The sequence below is a fragment of the Falco rusticolus genome, chromosome 9, assembly GCF_015220075.1.
Source record: "Falco rusticolus isolate bFalRus1 chromosome 9, bFalRus1.pri, whole genome shotgun sequence".
Lineage (NCBI taxonomy): Eukaryota > Metazoa > Chordata > Aves > Falconiformes > Falconidae > Falco > Falco rusticolus.
In genome coordinates this window covers 38795020-38810876 of record NC_051195.1, presented here as the reverse complement: position 1 = coordinate 38810876, position 15857 = coordinate 38795020, and the positions used below count along the sequence as shown (strand labels likewise).

At 49.1% G+C, this 15857-nt stretch overlaps 1 protein-coding gene across 17 annotated transcripts in view; it reads right to left on the bottom strand.

The window, feature by feature from the left end:
• Positions 1–15857, bottom strand: part of CAMK2G (calcium/calmodulin dependent protein kinase II gamma) — a 121655-nt gene that overhangs the window by 9249 nt on the left and 96549 nt on the right. For 4 of the 17 annotated variants that reach the window (XM_037401364.1, XM_037401363.1, XM_037401366.1 and 1 more), the window contains 6 exons: positions 11141–11173; positions 7200–7268; positions 5576–5620; positions 4861–4909; positions 2751–2864; positions 874–999 (listed from right to left, as the gene is read on the bottom strand). In XM_037401364.1, coding sequence (XP_037257261.1) covers positions 874–999; positions 2751–2864; positions 4861–4909; positions 5576–5620; positions 7200–7268; positions 11141–11173 — 436 coding nt within the window. The remainder of the gene's footprint in view (positions 1–873; positions 1000–2750; positions 2865–4860; positions 4910–5575; positions 5621–7199; positions 7269–11140; positions 11174–15857) is intronic. The other 13 variants (XM_037401373.1, XM_037401372.1, XM_037401371.1 and 10 more) reach the window with 11 other exon arrangements.

Here is a 15857-nt window from a genome sequence, read left to right as displayed (position 1 = left end):
AAAGGAGATCTGCGCCCCCTTCCCAAGTGTCACTGTGCAGCAGCATCAACCCTGTTCTTCAACACAAGTCCATTCCATCAGACCGTGCTCATCTTCTTGCTTATACTACATGTCCCAAGCTCCAACCAGCACACAGGAGGTGATGATCCCTTTTTCCCAAAGGACAGAGAGCCTCAGGATGTCACAGGGGAAAGCACTCGCACCTGCTGCTCCTGATGAGTCCCTGGGTCTCCTAACTTACACTGTGGAGAGGCACAAAAGGGATTAATCCCGATGAATCCCTGGGTCTCCCAACTTACACCGTGGAGAGGCACAAAAGGGGTTCATCCAGAAGAATCCAAGCATCTTCTAACTTAAACTATGGACAGGCACAAAAGGGATTCATCCTGATGAATCCAAGCATCTTCTAACTTACACTGTGGAGAAGCACAAAAGGGATTAATCCCGATGAATCCCTGGGTTTCCTAACTTACACCGTGGAGAGGCACCAAAGGGGTTCATCCCGATGAACCCAAGCGTCTCCTACCTTTGCAGAGGCACAAAGGGGAGGCAGGCATGCACCAGCACGGATATAAAAGCGTGACCCAGGGCTGTGCCGCTGCCTCGGGCCAGCACCGCCGCGGCAGCAGCGCCGAGCGCAGAGGCTCCCGGCACGGGCCCTGCCCCGCCGCGGCCGCCGGGGGGCGCCCCGCTCCCCCGGCACGGCGGCACTGCGGCGCCCCCCAGCGGCCGCCGGCGCTCCCTGCAGGGCTCCGGAGCGACGGGGGGGGGAAGAGGGGCACAGAGGCGGAGAGAAGAAGGGGGGAGCTTTACATCTACGGTAACTAGTACTAGTTGCACTACTCCACTACTGCTACCCGGCTGCTAACTTACACGGTGCGCGGTTAAGTACAAAGGGAACTACTGGAGTTAGCAAAGGCTCCGACCGAGCACGCTCTAACTCCAATGTCTGCCCTGGGCTGTCCCAGGCAAGAAGCTTCTCTTCACAAGACTGTGTAGCTGCAAAACAAATGTAAGCATTAAAATAATAAACAAACAAACAAACAAAAAAACCCCAAACAAACCACAACAAACCAGAAAGCAAAATAAAAACCAACAAAGAAGTACAGACAGACAGGCAGAGCCCCAGCCCCGGCAGGCACCAGAGCCATCCGCATCCTGGGCACCGCCACCCGCCCTCCGGCCTGGGCACCGGACTCTGCTGGGGGCAGCAGCCCGGGCACAGCGGGAGCCGTGCTGCTGCTGCTGGGGGGGTGTGTCTGAGGGTGACCCAACCCCGGAGATGCAAGTGGAAGGGAAGGGATGCGGGGCACCCACATCACTGCAAATCTCAACTCGGGGTGGGGGGGAGTGGGGGGCACGCTGCTCCGCTTGGCAGAGAAGCGATGTGGCACTCCTCAGCGTACCAAGCAGGGCCCTTTATCAGCAAGAGGAAAGAGTTCATCAGAAAGCAGTGATGGACAGGTCACAGCAAAAAGGACTTCAGAAGAGGTCATTTCCCTTCCGTTCTGGCTAGGCAAAACACCGTTCCTGCTGCACCTCATCAACCAGCAGGTCTGACACCCTTGGAGCACTTCAGAAATCAGTAACAGAGAGGCTCCGAGCGCTGCGTCATATGAGGTGCTGGTGCTGTGTGCAGGAACCCAGGGCAGGAAGGCAGGAGGAGGAGGGCATCCCTGTCCCTGCCTTCCCAGACTGACCGGAACAGAATCAAACACTCCAGACCTCCCCGACTCACATTAAGGACCCTTCCATTACAGCTTTATAAAGATACTATACATGTATTTAATAATAATATTATAATATTTTTTATTTTATTATATTAAATTTTATTATGTGATTATTTAAATGTATGATAATTATAAATTACATTTATAATACCCTTTCAGGCAGCTAGTACAGTATGTCTGTGTAGAGGAAAGGCTTGGAATCCCACCTAGACTTTCTCCAACCTACAAGCTTTTTTCCTATATATTTTCAGTTTTTCAGCCACAGGCTCCTCCATGGAGGTAGCAAGGTCAGGAGGGATCAGGCAGATGGTACCTGGCAGACTGACCCCGGTACCAGCTGAGCGAGCCAGACAGACATGCAAGGTAAAGCTCACAACAGAGAAACGCCCCTCAGAGCCACCATTATCCATGGGTTTCCACTCAGAGGACCTGACAGCAGATTTGGAAATGCTACAGGGTCTTCCAGCAGCAACAGCCTCTCTTCCAAAGCATCCTTCAAGCATTCTATAAAACTGGGTTTTGTTCCTTTTGCACTTCCCGAGCACCACCCACACCTGGGGTGCTCAGAAGCTCTTGAGAAGCGAGACCGACCCCGGCCTTGCATTCCCCCTCTATGAGCTGACCTGCACCACTGACCCCATTTAACCCAAGGAAAACTAAGAGATGCAGCGACTTGCCCCAGGAAACCCCAAAAGGCAGAGTCTCCGCAGAGAACTCCGTGTCTCGCCCAGATGAAAGCAAGGGAATGAAATTAGCTAGGATGAGGTTCTGTTTGGGGTGGGTTTTGGTTGTTTTTTTTTCCAAAAAGGGAAGGAAAGGTTTGGAAATTTTTAGTGTGCAGAGGAGGGTATTTTGCAGGAAGGGAGATGATTTCTTTTTGTTCTGGAGTACTGGAAATGAAAAAAAATCAACATTCTGGAAGGAAGTTGAGGAAAGGAAAAATTCAGGGAAGGAGAAATGGGAAAGGTGGAGGGAGGGGTGTGAAAAAGATGCCGTGAAGCACTGCACCCCTGGACTTACTGGCTGAGAAACAGAGAGAAAGCTGGGACTGCATGGACTCAGTCTGTGTTTTGCTCTCACTGTGCCTCCGTCCTTCAAGCACTGAGCTGCCGTCCCCGGTGGAGAGAGGGGGAGCTAGCATGGCAGGGAATTAAAACACAAACACAAACAAAACACGCAAGTTCAGTAAATAAAAAAAGAGAAAGGAAATAGGAGAACATTAAAGAAACCACGATGCTGGGCACAAAACATGCAGAAGTATCCTCCAGGGCAAAGCCAAATAGACAGCTCTACAACATGGATCTGCTGTGCCATTTACAATGCCAGACGGGCGGGGAGCGCTGCCTTTAGCCCCACCACGGTGGCAACAACGTGTCCCTGACGGATCAAGACGATGTCTCCTACACCACGGCAGAAGAGATCTGTATAACCTGCCGTCTACTGCAAATAAGAAGTTGGCAGAGGAATTGCAGCAGCACTTCCCTTTTCCCAGAGTCATGGCTATGCGGAATGCTGAGAGCTCCAACACCCCCAAACCTTTTGGTCTATTTATAGCTTTGCTTGAGTGCTTGCTCAGCTTAAAACATGGAAGGGCAGGAGTTGAAAAGGAATGCTGGTGAACACCGCCACACTTGCAACTGAAGCACTACAATCAGCAGAGCTGGCTGGAGCACAGGCCGTTACTGTGCAAGCTCCTTCCCTCCCAACCGCCGTTCAAATACTCTTCTGTTAAAATCGTAACAAATTTTTCTAACCTCTGCCAAAACCCCCCACTCGGTTTTCACCTGCAGCAATGCAACCCTATAGCATTCCTCACAGATGGAGCCCTGGCCGGCTGCTCTCCTCCCCGCTCCCGTCCCAGCCCTAGCCCTCCTCTCCTCCCAGCATTCGTACCCCTGACTTACAGGACCCACTGGCTCAACTGGCTCAAGCCTCGGACCTCTCCTAAGAAAAGCTGCCAAAGGAGATAAAGTTCTGGACAAGTATTTCTTCCGGATGGACATCCAGTGAGAATTAGATAAATCACGTTGATTACCACATTACCAAACCCATCCAGTTTCTTCCCTCAGAGCTAGGTTCCTCAACCACAGATTACTCTGGCAAAAAGGTGGGAGCTAGCATGCTGTCCTGTAGGAGTTCAGATCCCACCTCAAGCTGTGCACGGCAGATCCCTGCCACTCCTCCGAAGAGGAGCCAGCAGCTTCTAATAAGCCACGGGAAAAGCCTCAGGAACCAGCTCAGCTGGCAGAGGTGACACTGCTGCTGCACCACAGGGTCAGCATTGATTTTTCCCTGGATATGTAACTCAGATTGACACGGGGAATGAGAATACCTCTGCCTCAAAATGCAAACTATTAACAACACATCTCCCTCAGAATGCAAACTGCAACCACCCATCCCCAATCTTGCTATTAGGAAAACGTCTTCTCATCCTTTAGGGAGGCCAGGAAAAGGACAGCTGCTCAGACAACACAAGCAGATATGGGACTCGTAGAACTCTTCAGATGAAGGTGCTCCACGCACAGAATATTTATGATATGGTCACTGAAAGGTGTGAAATCTCTTCTCAGCCTCTCCCTCTACTGATATCTCAGTCAAGGACATGAAAAATCACTTCCATTCAGAGAGGACAGGCTGAGAATGATCTTCATCTTAGAAATGAAAAATAGACCCAAAGAGAAAAAAAAGTAAAGAGAAAAGCGTGTGTATGCCACTACAGAGATTCCCAGAAAGGGGTCAGAAGGGAGACTGAGTGGCAGAGAGGCTTCAACTCCCTGTAATCTACAGGGAAGCACAAAAACACAACCCGACTCCAAACCTCAAGGGATTGGTAGGGATTTTCCATGCCTAGATATGGCGATGAACAGATCACGATATTTACAAGAAGAGAATTCCAACTCCAAGACAAAAACAACTTAGCTCAGGGCGAACAGTGTTTATATACCACAGAGGCCAAGTCAGCTGGTTTCCCAACGCTTGGTCCCACTGTGACAGGAATGGCAGCGTCATGGCGAATTTATGAACTGAGTCAGACACGGAAATCTGGGAAGCAAGTTCAAGGCAATGATTGAATCTCCAGGATGCCCTGCCTTCGCTTAACTGTATCAGAAATAACAGGCAAAACACCTACCTTTCAGATCCTCATCTTCGGTCGTGGTGTTACAGCTCTCTGTGGAACCCTGCGCAGCAGAACACAGCATTACCAGGCATCAGCAGTCGGGAGCATCAGCAAATAGTTTGATTTGTTTGTGAAGAAAGATGAGGAAAAGCGCAAAAACATTGGCAGGGATGGCAGGGAGAGTACGATACAAGGAAGATTTGGATGGAAGCAGGCCAAATATTAAAGCACAACTTAACAGCGTCTCTGCTCAGCTTTTGCATGTTCAAGCCGTTCAAGCCGTCCACCCAGAACTTCTACAAGGGCAGAAACTACCGAACTCTGTCAAATGAGATCAAATGGGAGTTGCTTCTGTTTGGAAGACGAATAGCCTCAAGAAGCTAAAGAAGGGCTCCTAGGCTGTCTCAGAGGAACAGGTCTCCATTTCCAGAGGGAAAAAAAAACAGGTGTGTAAGTGCCTGTATGTTCTCTTCCACCCCACACAGAAAAGAGTGGTGGTCATGCACCACACCAGGAAAGAGATGATAATATCTGAACAGTTGTCCCTACTCAGCCTCTTCCAGAGATCCTCAGCCCTACAACACAACCCTCCCAGTCTACTGCCAGCAGTACTCAGGAGCATGCTACAAACTAGACGTTGGAGAGGTAGAAACCGAAGTAAGACACACGAAGACGAGAACGAAGAGAGAGAAGCGGAGGTTTCTGTGGCAACTCTCCCATCCCTTACCTTTATGCCATCTGTAGCATTATGGACAACAGTTGTTTGAGGCTCCTAGGAAAGGATGGAAGAATCATTAAACTCCGGTTCCAAAGCATTCTCTCATTTCTTTTCACTCCCCAGCAAGTGGAGAAAAGGTGACTGACATAAAAAAAAATAAATCAAACCACAAACTCCAAACAGCACACGTGTGCTTGCGTGCGCGCGCACACACTTTCTGCACAGGTTTCCTGAAGAGAGAGGCTGCACTAAAAGCTGCAGTCGCAAGGAGACAAAGCCCCCAGCTTCCCTGCAATTGCCCCTAATTCCCAATTTGCTTCCCGTGAACCTGGCTGGCACAAACACCAGATGGCAACCGAGCAGCCAGTCTTCACCCGCTGCAGCAGTTCATGAAGTAATGACCCCTCCGCAGCATCCTCGCCGGGAGATGCTTCAGAAGAGGGAGGGGGGAGGAAAGGTTAATAGTGGGCTGGGGCCTTTGTCTCCCAGTATTTTGGAAAGTTTGCTGGGTATTTTACCCTAAAAAAGGGACATTCATAATTTCCATAATAAAAAGGGGGTAAACCAGGCCACTTCGGTATCGCTCAGAGAGGAGTTGCTAAGGGAACCGAGCAGCGAAAAAAGGCAAGTTTTTCTAAAAGTCTCCAAAATGAGATCCAATTTCAATAGCAACAACAATCAATAATTTAGAACGGCTCCCTCAGTATCAAAACAATCATGAACAAAGCCATGAAGGGAAAGCAGAAAATTATGAAGTGTCCCCAGAACCCTTCACACACATCAAATCTCACCCTCCCACCCTGAAAAAATGCCAAATCCAACTCTCCAGAGACACACAACAAAGAGCAGCTAACCAGGCTACGGGTGCTAACTAGCTCCTGCACTCATCCCTTCATTACCGGGACAAGACTTCAGGATCCTTCTGCTGTCGCCCTTGCAGGGTGGCTCAGCCAGGGCACCAGGGACCGAGCGGTGCAGTGACGTACACTCACCCATCTGCCACCATCACCCCTTACACTGATGCCTGACGTTCCAAGCAAGCGTACTGAGGCAGTTGACACCGAGCTGTGCCGCTAAACCTACTAGGCACAGGGCACCCTATGAAGCCCACTGCACGCAGCCCAAACAGAAAATGCGAGCCCCACGAGTCAGCGAGCTGCAGGGGATCAACCACAACACTAAGCAGGCCAAACGGGCCGTCAAAAGATTCCTCTAAAAACCCTTTTGCCTGCCCTTTCTTCTGTGCTGTCCTGAAGTCCATCCTCCATTTTCCTGAGTGTTGGAGAGTGGATGGAGCTTGCCACACTCTTCCTCCAAACCAGCCTCCCCAAAGCCAGCAGGAACAGTTGAACGGGACACACAGAACTATAGAGGGATGGCACACGGGGAAGTCCAGGCAAGCCGCGATCCCCACATCCAACCACAGCTCCGCTCAGCACCCCCACCCCAAAGCCTGTGAGGCTGTGATCAGGCCCCACAGCAGCACAGGGACACAGACAGAACGAAGCCAAAACACAAGCTAAAACAGAGCAGCACAAGCAGCACTCGGGACGGGGTGGGGAAGAGAGAAGGGGAGAGGACAGAATCAAAATTAAACCAAACAGGAAAAAAAAATAGCAGTTGGGGAAGATACCATGGACGTCTGCACTGGGGGTGTTTCTTTTGCAGTGCTTACTGCACTGGTTTTGTTGTTGCTCTGTGGCTGAGACAGAAAAACACGGGTTTAGTTTCCCTGCTGGGGAGCAGAGGCAGCAAGAAAATGACAGTATTGCTTCAACCCCAACCATCTCCTCAGACCCTCCCCTCCCCACAGGCTCGGTCACCAAGAACAGGGAGGAAGAAGGAATGCTGCCCGTGCTGCTGGACATCGCCCTTCCCTCAGAGGCAACAGATGTTGTAAGGGATGTACCATAAACCCAAAAGTGCACGGGCTGCTCCAAGAAAGGGAAACGGAAGGGAAAAAGGCAGCAGTAGACCAAAGGGATGGGGAGAATCCTGCAGCGAGCACCAACAGAAGTATTTGGTGAAGAAGAATGAGAGATGGCAGCAGTCCCGAAAGAGACTGCAGAAGTGAGACACACACTCTAGCCATGGTACAGTCTCTAAACAGGGGGCAAAGGGTGTCGTGCCTGAGGAGTCCCAAAGTGTACAGGAACAGTCCTAGGTATGCGGTGATGCTGAGAGTCCCAGGGAATCTACTGATGCAAGAAAAAGTGTGGTCAGCCCTTGAGAAGGTAGAGAAAAGGTGAGCTATGGCAGGCGGTGTCCCTGCTGTGACCTGAACAAAGAGACTTCAGGATCAAAATACGGAAAGGGATGGGACGCAAGGAAAAGGCCACATAGTTGCCCCAGCAGCAAGTCCTCTGGCTGGTGCCCAGTGGTTTTTCATCTTTCCCCTCTTCAGTCTCTCTTGTAGCTGTGATAGAAGAATAAAATTGCCGTTTCCTGCATTCACACAGCACAACAGTGAGGCAGTCACCAGCTTGCTGCAAAGAAACGTCCCATTGAACCACGTACGTCAGGAGCGGGCAAAGCCTATGTTTGTAGGAAGCCAAACCTGTGCCCACTACTATACAGTTCCTAGCCCACAAATCCAGTCAGTTGTTGGAGAATTAGGCCACAGTTATGTTGCCATATAACCCCCACACCAGGTATATAGCTCTCCTGCTGCTGGACACCAGCAACAACGACCACATCAGCACCGCAGGAGCCTCGCTCACCCTCCTGGGCTTACAGGTGAGGGTACCGGACGGGAGCTCACCACGCTGCCAGCTCCTTGCAGCTGCTCTCCATTCCACCATTCTCGGGCAGGGCAAACTCACACCGCAAAACATCAGGCCCTCATCACCTGGTAACCACCACAGGGAATGCAGAAGTCAAATGCTGAGCTGGAAAACGTCTGCCAAGGGTTTAGTTATGTCAGCCAGAGACAGATCCTATGAGGCTGAGACTTCACACACACCTACTAACACTTCAGATGTTCTTCACAAGCAGCACACCTTGGCTTAGCTGCCCCTTTTGGAGAGGGAAAGAGAAACAGAAGAGGAAGATGGGGCAGGTGGAGAGGGAAGGAAGTAGAAGAGAAAGGCTAAAATGAATTTTTTAAAAATCCATGGGAAAAATAAAAATCGAGCATGACACACCCGTGCCCAAAGCTAAGAAAGGAGAAACACTTCACAAGTTACTGTTTATTGCACTGCCTGTTCCTATACATCCCCTGTCCTAAGACTCTGGCCTTCCAAGAGCTTTGATTCCTGCACATGCTTCCAGGCAGAAGAGATGACAGGCCGCTGTGGCTGTAAGACAGGAGCAGATCAACCTGAAAAATGAATCCCAAGCTATTTTGTGGCACAAACACAAACCAAACTTCTGGCAACGCCTGGGTCCACCCTCCACACAGCACCAAGGCTCCCATACTTCTGCAGCAACAGCGATCCTAATGCAGAGTTCTACCTTCCAAACCTCTTCCAGTGAGAGGAGTACAGCCCACTGGGATAACAAGATAAAGTTAGCATGAAAGAACCTATACAAAAATACTATTTTTTTTAAGGCTTTATAACTGAGGCCAAATGGGAAAGGAAACACCCCAAAAACACCATCCAGGAAGCCACTGTTCTGGAAAAAAGTGGACAACAGCTTGTTCAGTGTGGCATGTTGCCTTACAAAGCACAATCCCACACCCACCCAAAGCACACAGCCTACCCTCCAGGCTGCACTGAACACCCATTCATCCATCACCCTCTTCCCCAGCCAACAGGCTGAAAAACACCAAGTGTGACATTTGCCAGTCCAGAATCACATCACATTTTACTCCAGGACAGTCCTAAGGAAGTAAGAGGCAGATGCTCAGCCCTAAGGACTTTTCACAGCTCTTTCTCAGATGGAGGTAACCAACATACCGAGCTTCCCACACACACTCGTGTCTCGTGGCCACCTAACTGACTGCCCTTCCCTGGGAAAGACCGGCCTGCCCTGCCCAGAGCCCCAGGCGGCACAGCCAACTCTCACCCCTCCGCCGGCCAGCCAACATCACTGTCACTGGGTAGGCTATGATCCTGGGAATTCACAGCAGCACAGCTCAAGTGAAAAGAGGCCGATTCACCTAAAAAGGTACCAGGCCCTTCTTAAAATTTGTGTAACACGATTAGTTTTGGCACAGCAGTTGGCAGCGCTTCCTGAGCTGGACATGAGACAGACAGACAGGCACAAACAACACAGAAGGTGCAAGAGAAAGAAAACAGCCCAGTGATCATATCGCTAGGGACCCACATTTCTAGCCAGCTAACAGAAAATAAGTACCAACACATAGGCTGTCTCTGGTTATTTAGCTGCCTTCACTGCTTCCATGTTTTCTGAGGCCGACACCAGGTTTACATATCCCAGCTGCTTTAAAACAACACGCAGAGGGGATTTAAGAATTGCTGGCAGTGGGCAGAAAACAAGGGCAAGAAGGGCACAACCATCTCCTGCCCTGGTGTTCCATAATGGCAGGGCTGGTGAGAAGTCAGTTCCCCGTACCAGACTTTCCGAGCAGTACTTTGGGATTACTCCTTTGTGTGTACACAGTTTTAAGCTGTCATTGAAGGAGGAAGAGGAGAAGTATCTTCCAGACAGTACTGCAGAAGCAAATTATTCTGCTTTCTCAGTACTATAATATGCCCGTTCCCACCTGCAACAGGGGAGAAATATTTTCTGTTCTTTTCCTGTGTAAAGGAGATAATGCCGTAACTCATTTTTGCACTTTAGTTAGTGTTCATATCTCAGTGTCAGAGACAAAGGCATCATCTAATGGGCTGTGTACGCCTCCTTACAATATGGCACTGGCCAATTTTCTCTTTGCTCCCTTGAGAGTGGATTTGACTACTTTTCTGGCAAATTCTATGGATGTCAAACATCTGGATGGATGAAAAAAGGAAAGGAACAGGACAGGGGAGGCAGTTACTGGGTATTTGGTCATGCTGGGATACATAAACGAGATCAGGACAAAAGGAAGTTTTGGATTATAAAGGCTCTGACAAACCTTTTCAGTAAGTATGCTAAAAAAAGAAGTGACCGGCAGCTCTGAGCTGCCCGGCGGTGCTGTGCCCACACATTTCATCTGAACAGTGGAGCCCCATCAGTCTCTGCCACATTTGGAGCGACTCCCAGTTTGTTCTACACTGCAGGGCTCCCATCAAGGATGACGGCACCAACACCAGGCAAAGCACCTGCTCCTCTTTTTGGCACCTCTGCAACAGAATGACAAAGCCCCATGTCCAGGCAAGGCACGCACCTGCTCTGCTGAGCCCAGGAGAACCTCTGCCTTTTTCGTTTCACACTCAGAGCAGACAAGGTCAAACTGCATTGCCAGCAGTTGATTTTCTGCGTAAAACGGGAACTGTACGACTGACCGGGGGCCAGACGACCACAGGGCCCTTTGAGTGAGGACATGGACCTTTCAGTGCACGATGATGCCCCCCTGCCACCCGCCCCCCTGCACAGACATGCTATGTAGGGTGATGAGCACAAGCCGAGCGTGCATGGCATGAGAATGGCGGACGCACGAATCGCAGGCAGCTTACGGGAGGTGCTCACCATCAAATGCACACTGGAGCTCGACTTCCTTTTCTGGACACACCATTGAGAGAGGGAAAGAGAAGGGAAGAGAGGAGATGAGAAGAAAAGCACAGAAACTATTCACATATTAGTGTGCCAGCAAGGGCCCCCCTGCCAATAATGCTCCCCTTGGGGCAGGTACAGGCAGCAGCAGAAATGCACAGACATGCCAGAAGGTGCAGAGAGACGTCACCGTTAAAGAACACGGCTACACACCAGGGGAAAGGGCAGGGCTGAAGACCCCCATCCACTCAAACACTGAGGTTAGAACATAGGTGCCCCACACACTGCTATAAGGAGAGGAGAAGAGAGAGGAATACATAGACACAAGATGTGGGATGCAAGGGGGTGCCTCTCTGTGCTCGCCCACCTCACAACACCGTGCAGCTTCCCCACCCGCACTGAAGGGGCAGGTGGCAACCCCCCGTGTGTTCGCGTTTGGAGGAAGCGGAGGCGTGATTGCAACTGCACCCAGAGGGTAGGGAGGAGGGCACGACAGGAAGGGCATCCCCAAGGGCTAACAGAAGACGAGGGAACTTCTGTGCACAGCAGGAGGAAGAGAAAGGCTCCCTCAAACAGAATCTGGGGCTGACTGGAGAGGCAAGGTGCACCCACACTCAGACATAGAGGAAAGGCAAGAAAGACAGAGGCACTCAACAGCCAGAACACCTTGTGCTCTCAAATACTGGGAGGAGAACAAACAGGGGGCAATGCTCAGATACTACCTGACCTTCTTGGACTCTGCTGTTCTTCAAAGGCATCTTCTGTCATCTTCAAAGACACCTTCACACCAAAGACTGCACTCTCCAGTAAACCAGGCTCAGCATGCATTTCTCTGCTCTCTCACTACACCCTTAGTGCCATACTGTCCGGGCCGAGCCTGGCAGGCCTTTCAGCATGACAATGCTACCCTTTCCTCCCGCTGCCTCCACATACACATTCCACCTGCCCTTCTCCTTTGGTACTATCTAGGCTATTTCTCTGCTGTTTACTACAGAGCCTAGCCCACAGAGTAGTGTAGGACAGCACGTCCCAGCCAAACCCCACGATGGCTTGGGCTCAGCTATGCAGGTCTGGACTCCTGCACTCCATGGCCCACCTCTGGGGCAGCCCTTGAACTCAGGACAGGCCATGGAGTTGTACCTCCCCATTCACACACTTACTGAGCCTTTGCAGCTTTCATCCTGAACGTTGCCTTCATTCCTGCTATCCCCACGTCAGAGCTTAAGCACGCGTACAGACTGGCACGTCTTCAAGAGCAGAAATGCCCACATTCCCCTCGCACCCAGAACCACATCCCTCATCACACCATACGTCCTGCAATCATACAGACGCTGCCCAAACAGACTCAAGCTAGCAAAGCTTCTGCCTCATCTGACCTTTAATTCCAGCACGGACAGCCTCTGAACACTGATCTGTTCAGCATTTGGCTCGTGACTCTCCCACACCATGGAGGCACAACACAGGGCTTCCCACTCCCTGCTTACAAACCTGTGATTCTGCTCACCTTCACTTAGGACAACTTAGCTTCTCCTCAAGCTAGAGCTAAAACAGGATGTGCTACCAGTGCATGTTGGTTAGATCACCAACACCCAGAGGAATCCTTATGTCCAGTTAACAACAGGGCATTTTTAACTAGGAGAACTGGAAAGACACACCAGCTGAGAAACTGCTCCAAAACCGCAGTTCTTATTTTTAATGTAAACTGTAAGTTGCAGGAGACAGACAGGCTGTATGGATACTGCAGGGAAACTTATCTCTAAGGAGGGCAGTCTCATAAGTTCATAGAGATTTCCAATGAGTTACAGAAACGAGAAAAGGGACAGAAAATGTGGAGACACAAGCAAAAGGTTCAATACAAGAGTCAACCAAGCCACACAGAAAACAATCACCCTCCAATAGCAGAGGCACAAGTAACACTGGCACAGGAGGAAACAGAATCCTCTGCAGATCAGGATTTAATTAGAGTACCATCTAAATTTAAAACAGCATTGGTCTATTAACATGGCATGATGTATCATGGAAATCCCAGAAAGCGCATTATTACTGGATACTATACTAACAGGGGGGAGAAAAGCTGGCTAGGCAGTATGAAAGGGGTGGGGAGTGAGGTCCGTCTGAAGACCAGAGCATGAAAGTACTATTACAGCTCAAGACAGGCTGGATAATGCCAACATGAGGCACCAGCAGCAAGTGGTAAAGCATCAAAACTTAATAGGTCAAAACATACACAAGGAAATTACTAAAACCAGATCAGTCTTCCAATCTCCCCTGTAACAGCTGCAGTAGAGCTGTCTGTGGCACCTTCCCAAGGCGACTAGCTGAGCAAAACTTTTCATTCTTCTTGTAATGTGACTGCAACTTAGCACAGTAAGGAAGGTAACAGAAGTTTGTAAGACAGAGTTCTCTTTCCCTTCCATAACACAGCATAACACAGGCCGTGCAGAGGTGCCCCAGGGAATGCAAAAAATTGTTAAAGGCAGACACAGAGCCTATGTAAAGTACCTCACCAATCGCTTTAAGGATTTCCCTACATCTGAGTGACAAAACATCCTCCCAAAGCAGTATGGACAACATTTTCCTCTCAAACCCAGAGATGTACGTTTGTTAAAATTTTATTTCTGTGTGTGTAAGAAATTCAGGTGTTCATCTCAAAAGAGGAGCAGATTCTCTACAGTGAAACTTAAGGAAGACGCTTGCTTAAGGTAAAATAAAGAGAAGCCAACGGGTGACAGAAGACAACCTGAAGAATCACTGTCCCTTCAGCACAGAAGCAATGCTAGGGATGGCAAGTGCAAATCATTCTGAGCACCTGTAGAAAATAGAACACGTGCTAGAAGATGCGATAGGAGGCACAGTGATTCCAGGCAAGGTCCCACTCAAGAGTTCTGCATGCTTAACATGGCTATCTTTTTACAACAGCATTTTGCTTTTCCATCCTCTACATGTAGTTCTTGCCCAGTTTGATACTGACAGTATAATTACGTTAAAGTATCATGCTTGCTGCAACTCATACCCCTACAGAGAGTATAGTCATTTCAGGACTTAAGGTAGGAAAAAAAATGTTGAGCTCAAAGCCGATCAATGAAAGGCAGCCTGAACTAGCAGATTTGAGGTCCTATTTCTACTTCTGCTTTAGTCCTTTTGTGTGATGCTGAGCAAATCGTTTTGTCTTTGTCAATCCGTCTTCTCTCTTGCCCTTTGTCAGCTTGTCTATTTAAATTGTAAGCTAAGAGGCAGGGATTTTATGCTTAGGCGTTGCTACAGTGCTAAGCACGCTGGACCCTTGATCTCAGTTAGAGTTTCCAGGCATTACAACAATGCAGTGAAAAAAGTGAATGCATCAAAGATGGGTAGAATGTGTTACTGGATGTCAGCACTTGATCTGAAGCACTCCCCAAGCATCTTGCATAAAACAGTTCAGCATAAAACCGTGCTGTTCAGCTGAACTTGTGTTCTCCTCATTTAGCTTCACCAGAATGATCTTTAAACGGTATAGCTTTAAGATCATTAAAACTCCAGCTACAGAAACAGGAGCATTGACTCCTGTTGGTGACTGCGTGGATGTTACTTGACCCTCACCGATTTCCAGACCCTTGCAGATTTTTCTAATGATGCCCTGTTGGTTCACCTTGTGGCTGTGCCCTCTCTACGGCACGCTTTCCCAGACTGCCTCCTCAGCAGTCGGGCCAGCTTACGGAGCATCCTGCCCTCCCCACATACTGGGCAAAGGGCAGGGCAAGTGGGTACCCACCAGGCATGAAATGTACACCCACCCCAATATTCCTTACAGATGGCAGAAAAAATGGTAGTTGGTGCCTCTTCGCAGTTACATAAGGTGAAGGGCAGGTTTTACATTTAACCTTGTCACACCAAAAATTTGGATTTTTACTCTTTCAGCTACAATATTCTGCTTTTACTTGGAAAGAAACCAGTGTGCATGCAGCAGAGAGACAAGGTAGAAAATCAACAAATTTTGCACAGCACTGCAAGTAAATGCTGTTAAAATCTCCTGCAACCCATTGCATCCTGCACAAGTTACTATTTACGCAGTGTTACACTGGGCCTGAAAAACATTATTGATACTATTTTGTATCCCCTAATCACAAACCAAAGTGCTCAGAAAAAAACCCCAAACAACCTCAAAGCAAAGAAGGAACTAACCAAAAGCTTATAGATGAACTAATTTTTAAGTACCTACAATTACATACTAAACTAAAAATAGCACTTTTGTTCATTAACAGATTCTGATTATTAAGATGGATCTGACAGGCCCTGCTAGAACTGGAAACACATCCTCTCACACCAGTAGGAAGGGAAACTCCCCTTTGGGGAAAAAAGGGAACATGACTAGTTTAAAGTGCTGCCCAGAGACAAAAAAAAAAGCAATCAACAGTAGGACTTGTAACACTAACTACAGGGAGCCCAGACCCTGACAAGGTCAGAGAAAGGACATTCAGCATAAAGTGTCCTTAATCTTCACCCAGGTGTCTGCCCCAGCCCATTCCTTAACCCCTCCCTCACCTGGCACTGGACGGCAAGTCCGGATGACAGGCAGAAAGGGGAACAAGAAAGCGAGTAGATTTGACATGAAAACTATCTAAAGTAAAATTTAAAATTGCAGCTGCGCAATGTTGCTCATACATTTAGAATCTTAAAGAAAATAATACCTGGGACCTACAGTGGTGGCCAGAAG